This window comes from Nelumbo nucifera, chromosome 5 (genome assembly GCF_055504915.1).
Source record: "Nelumbo nucifera cultivar China Antique chromosome 5, China Antique-T2T, whole genome shotgun sequence".
NCBI lineage: Eukaryota > Viridiplantae > Streptophyta > Magnoliopsida > Proteales > Nelumbonaceae > Nelumbo > Nelumbo nucifera.
Genome location: NC_142653.1, coordinates 60700768 through 60706291, shown reverse-complemented (window position 1 = coordinate 60706291; position 5524 = coordinate 60700768). Strand labels below are relative to the sequence as shown.

Below are 5524 nucleotides of genomic sequence, written 5' to 3'. Positions count from 1 at the left end.
CCCAAATTAACGGAAGAGAACTTCTCCTTCACCTCCTCCATTGTTTCGAATACCAGAAGAAGGAAAGAGAGAGAGAGAGAAAGATCAAGAGAGACAGAGAGAGATGATGAATGTTTTGGCTCTTAGTCTGGTTTTGTCTTCTCTTGTAGCGGCAGGCTTGTGGTCTCCACAGATAGAGAGGCACAAGCCGGACGACCAAGAGGTGATAGTGAAAAATGGCCACCGAGTTGTAGTCGTCGAGTACGAGAAACAAGGTCCGAGAAATACCAGAGTTTCGATTTCACCGGAAGAAACCGGCACTACCCATAAGCTTGTGGAGGCGGCGGATAAAACCTATTCTTCTACAGCCGGAGGCAAGTCCTCAGAGGCGGCGGCAGAAGGGGTGCTGGAGACTGCAAAAGAGAAATTCAAAGAAGCCTCTTCTGTTCTTCCCAATCTTGGCCAAGGCATTTCCACGTCTGTTCATTCTAAGTCCCCACCAACTCATGATATTCGCTCCATCTCTTCTGCCGTCGGAGGCAAGGCCTCGGAGGCGGCAGAAGGGGTTCTCGAGACCACAAAAGAGAAACTCAAAGAAGCCTCTTCTGTTCTTCCCAATCTCGGCCAAGGCACCTCCACATCTGTTCCTTCTACGTCCCAACAGTTTCCACCAGTTCATGATGCCCGCTCCGGAACCAGAGAGCTCGTCTGCGATGCCTTTGGCAAGTGCAAGCATAAGATTGCAGAAGCCATGGGTAAAACAAAAGAGAAGGTTGCAGACAAGGCGCATGCTGTCGAAGAAGGAGCCAAAGGAACGGTAGAGACAGTGAAGCATGCCGGAGAGACCGCTGTTGAGAGAACTAAATCGGCAGGAGAAGACTTGGCTTCTAATTTAGCAGACAAAATGAAGTCCGCAGGCCAAGAAGTTGCAGATAAGGCGATGAAAGCTGAAGAGAAGACCGAGGAGGTGGCAGAGCAAGTGAAGACCAGTGTCGATCTGACCAAGCGCAGGGCGCAACAGAACTTAACCGAAATTTTCCGGCGAGGCCGGGAGGTGGCATACGACGCTGCGATGTATGCAGTGTCGCCGGAAACGGTGAGCTCGTTGATGGGTCTGCTGGAATTGATCGGGTTTGCGACGGCCTATGGGATGTGCGTGTGGGTGACATTCGTGTCGAGCCACGTCTTGGCCGGGGCTCTGCCGAGGCAGCAGTTTGGAGTGGTGCAGAGCAAGATCTATCCTGTTTATTTTAGGGCGATGGCTTACAGCATTGGGACTGCGTTGGTTGCGCATTTCTTGGGTCGACAAGGTCGGGTGGTGTCTGGCCCGGCTGAGACGCTTCAGGCCTATAATCTGCTCGGATATCTTGTGATGGTCCTCGTTAACTTGCTTTACTTGGAGCCCCAAGCCACGAAGGTACATCTCCCACACACATCAACACATGTTCTTCTCCCTTCTATTTGCCTCGAGCCTGAATGACAGGACGAGTCTGAATTGCCTCCTTGTAACTTTTTACAGGTGATGTTTGAGAGAATGAAGGCAGAGAAGGAAGAGGGGAGAGGGAGAGATGTAGACACGGTAGCCGAGCCACCACCGGTTTCCGGCCTCACAACAACCACCACTCCCACCGCTAGTGGTGGCGCTAAGCCGATAGGAACCACCGGTACTACTACTACTACTTCCTCTCGAGCAAAACTAGCCGAACAGGAGGAAGCAAAGACAAGGCTAGGGAAGCTAAACCAGAGGCTAAAGCAACTGAATACATACTCATCTTTCCTGAACGTTCTGACTCTTATGGGGCTCACTTGGCACCTTGTTTACTTGGGACAGCGTTTACAGTTACACAGAAGCTGCTGACCTGACCATTTCGTGTATATATATATATATATATACCCCATGCTGTATATATATGTATGGAGATGATGATAATGATGAACAAGATAGACGATCGATGATCATGACGAATGTTAGTGGTAGAGTTTTCAGTTTTTTTATCTGTATATGAGTATATGGAACGCTTTGTGACTTTAGTTCAGGTGTCTGTATTATATATAGTGACCAAGATGACTCAACCAAAACTAAATTTTTCTTTCGGTAAATTGCTGAAATCTCCCCCAGAAGTTTCTACTTGCGATCACCTCCCTGAACTTTTTAACACATGCCACAAATACCCATTAATGTTGAGGCTGTTTTGGACCTACTTGAAATTACCAAACTTAGCAATAATTTACCCTTTGTGTGGTACTGGGCTTCCCTGCTTAGGAGGGGAGAATGGAGAGGGGAAAGGAGGTACCCCCATCCAATAATTTGGCTCTGCCCTTATCCACACAGTGCAGTGCACACTGTTATTAGTTCAGTTTTGCTGCACAGGGCTAAAACCATGGCCTTACATGTATTGCAGTGGCCCAATCATTTTAAATATTTAACATTGTGAACTGTGAAGAAAGAAATAAAAGTGGCTGATGACAAAAATGGAGCTCGCATTCTGTGCACTCTCCGTTATTAATAATTTGGCTGGTTGAACCGAGTGGAAATCGAAGACTTGCTATTGTTGAAAGCTTGCCTCTACGAGTCCATGAGGCTTTATCCTCCGATGGCCAAGGCGAAAAGCAGGGAGAGAGTGAAAACGAAGGGCATCATCAACATAAGCAGATCCCGCCGTTCATCTCACTAAGCCGATCCAGAGAGAGACAGCGATGGTGGTCTCCCTCTATCTCGTCGCCTTCGTCCTCGCTGTAGGCGTCGGACGTTGTCGGAGCACAGTAACAACGTCCCTCCATCTCTTCTTCACATCGTCCCTCTATCTCTACTTCACATTGTCGGATTACAACAAGAATGATCAAAGCGATGAACATTATAAAGAAGAATTCAATGAAGAGGGAGGGTTCCAGGGATCTGATTGGTTTGAACTGAGTACTCAATGTAAGGTGCCTTGGCCCCAAGATACGCATCCAGTCACCCACAAGAGTAAGGGGTACTCTGAAATTGGAATGACCCCTGTGCTATGGCTACCCCACAATAGGAAATTGAGTGGTTAGTATCAGGAAAGCAATACCAGGGAAGAAGCAGGAAACACGCCATGAAACAGAAACCCAGCAACATAACCAACACGCCATGAAACAGAAACCCAGTAACATAACCAGCAGCAATTTCAAGCACCATGTAGAAGAACAGGATACTTGTGGGATGTGAGATGTTTCTGGTCGACGTGTTTTACCTGTTCGTTCTTTAGATCGGACCTACCATCGGAGAAGACGAAGAAGAAGAGAAAAAGAATAATGGAGAGTCGAAGAAGAAGAGAAGAAGGATACGTCGCTGTCGATTCGCCGCCGGAGCTCTGTCGCCGTCGATAGACAAGGGTTACTCTATTGTATGGATAGGGTTCGGTGGAGAGAAACGGAAAAACAACTGAAAGAAGAATCGAAGAAACAAGAAAAAGGGGTTTTTTGATGGGGTACTCGACCGGTTCGTGTTCGTTTTCGCATGAACCGGACCAGACCACGTTAACGCTCAAACGTGCATTAACGTTGGCCTGGTCGACGTGTCGATCACCCATTCACGGGTGCACAGAACCCGATCTCACAAAAATGTTTTGAGCCAGCTTTTACGTATGTTCAACGACCAAAGTATTTAGCAACGTTTTCGACCACCATAAATTCGGACGGTCGGACCGTTTCGTTCGGGAACTGAAAAAGTCAATAATTGTTAATCTGGGCGGTTAAATCATTGATCCGTTCAACAGTTTTTGATCATTTTTTTATTTTTTTAATTTTTAATTTTACTATAAATCATCTATTCGAATCGGACGGTCGGATCATCAACCAAAATCCATAGCTCGAACGGTTCGGTTTTCAAGTCGTTGGTATTTAACATCGGCTCTTGCCAATTTAGGAGGGAAGTTTTGGGAGTGTTTGTTCTGACAATTTTGACCCCATCAATAAGGGTCGAGGGTACCCATGATCTGTTCGCCGATGGGATTTTTTCTATGGTAGAACCGAGATCTGGATTCGCAGACAGATCAAAGAGGTTTCTGCCACGTAGAACCAAATCGATGTAGACACAGATTGGAGGGATCACACCACACCAGATCTGGTTTAAATCCAATTTCGCGTTCATCGTCTTCCTATGTGAACCAGATTACAAAACAAATCCATTGCATGTAATATATTTTGTCAAAAAAGATTTTTATATTTTTATATATTTTTTGAAATTTCAATTAATTTAAAAAAATTCCTACATTTTTACGTTTTTTTTTCTGATAATAAAAAAATTTAAAAGAATCTATCAGTTTTTGTAATTTTCCTACATGGTTTTCTTGTGCTTTTTGTTATTTATTTGCATTTTTTGCTTTATTATAATTTTTGTTGTTTTTCCTGAATTTTTTATATTTTTCTAATTTTCTGTATTTCCCATAATTTTTGTATTTTCTTTGAATTTTATAGTTTTTCTAAATGTTTCATAATTTCTTTTATTTTTGCAGTTTATACATTTTCCTGTATCTTTTTGTTATTTATTTATAATTTTTGTGTTTCTTCTATAATTTTTTATAATTTCTTTCGTTTTTCTACAATTTCTATATTTCATATTTTATATTTTTTCAAGTTTCTGTATTTTTGTAATTTTTTTCATTTTTCTGCAATTTTTGTGTTTTTACAATTTTCTGTTTTATGTGAAAATGATAACTTTCACTTAATTTTTTTATTTTTTCTATAATTGTTTATGTTTTGCATGAAATATATTTATTATTTTTAGTGTTTTGTGCATTTTTTTTATTTGAAAAATATTTTTTGAACCTTTTATCATCTTTATGTTTTCTTAATTGATTTTTTTATGTTTAATGTATTTGAAATAGAGAAAAATTAAAAAAAAAATGTCACCCAAAGTGGGTCATATAGGTGGATTAGGATGGGTTGTAACCCACTAACATCAGTAAATATGGGTGGCAAATGGGTTGAAGGGTTGGCCCACGCCCAACCCAACTCACCATATGCCGCCCTTCTTAGGAGTGATCAAGGATTATACTGCTTCTGTTGTGGATGATTGCTCAGCTAGATTCAAATGCTTCTTTTGGCGGAAGCTAAGTCTGGATTTTGAAGTTGAAGAAACTAGGGTCATGGGGCTTGGTAAAACTAAATAAAGGATTAAGAATGGAAGACCCCTTCTTAGAAGAAAGGTTTCCTCTTTATAGGCCAAAAAGGGAGCACACATGTATAAGGAATAAAGAATTCCAGAACATTTCCAAGTCGGTTAAGCTAAGATCTTTAGGCTGATTCAACAGATAGATGTGTTAGATCACATAGCGGGGCCTCTTTATGATTTCACCATGTGTCATTAGCGACAGAATTTAATAGGCACAATATAGTAAGCACTTCCAATGAATACTTGGTAAATATTTTGACAACTATCAAAATTGGTTTTTAATCTTTTTCAAGGTTTAGGTTGGAGGTATTTTAAGGGACAGGTGTCAAAAATAAATTTAAGTGCTCTACTTATAACTTTCTAACTACCTAATCTGGACTAGTGTTGGGATGGAATCTATTAGGC

At 42.0% G+C, this 5524-nt stretch overlaps 1 protein-coding gene across 1 annotated transcript; it reads left to right on the top strand.

Annotated features, from left to right (window-relative positions):
• On the top strand, nt 1–2079 carry LOC104588560 (late embryogenesis abundant domain-containing protein / LEA domain-containing protein). Its single transcript, XM_010246542.3, has 2 exons — nt 1–1396; nt 1499–2079. Exons 1-2 carry the CDS (start codon nt 104–106, stop codon nt 1835–1837), a joined length of 1632 nt encoding a protein of 543 aa, XP_010244844.1. The 5' UTR covers nt 1–103; the 3' UTR covers nt 1838–2079.
• The last annotated feature ends 3445 nt before the right edge of the window (nt 2080–5524 follow it).

Excerpts from the sequence above, each read along its gene's own strand:
- LOC104588560 (XM_010246542.3), top strand. The coding sequence starts at position 104 with ATGATGAATGTTTTGGCTCTTAGTCTGGTTTTGTCTTCTCTTGTAGCG. Across the intron at positions 1,397-1,498 it reads TGGAGCCCCAAGCCACGAAG|GTGATGTTTGAGAGAATGAA; the intron begins GTACATCTCCCA and ends AACTTTTTACAG.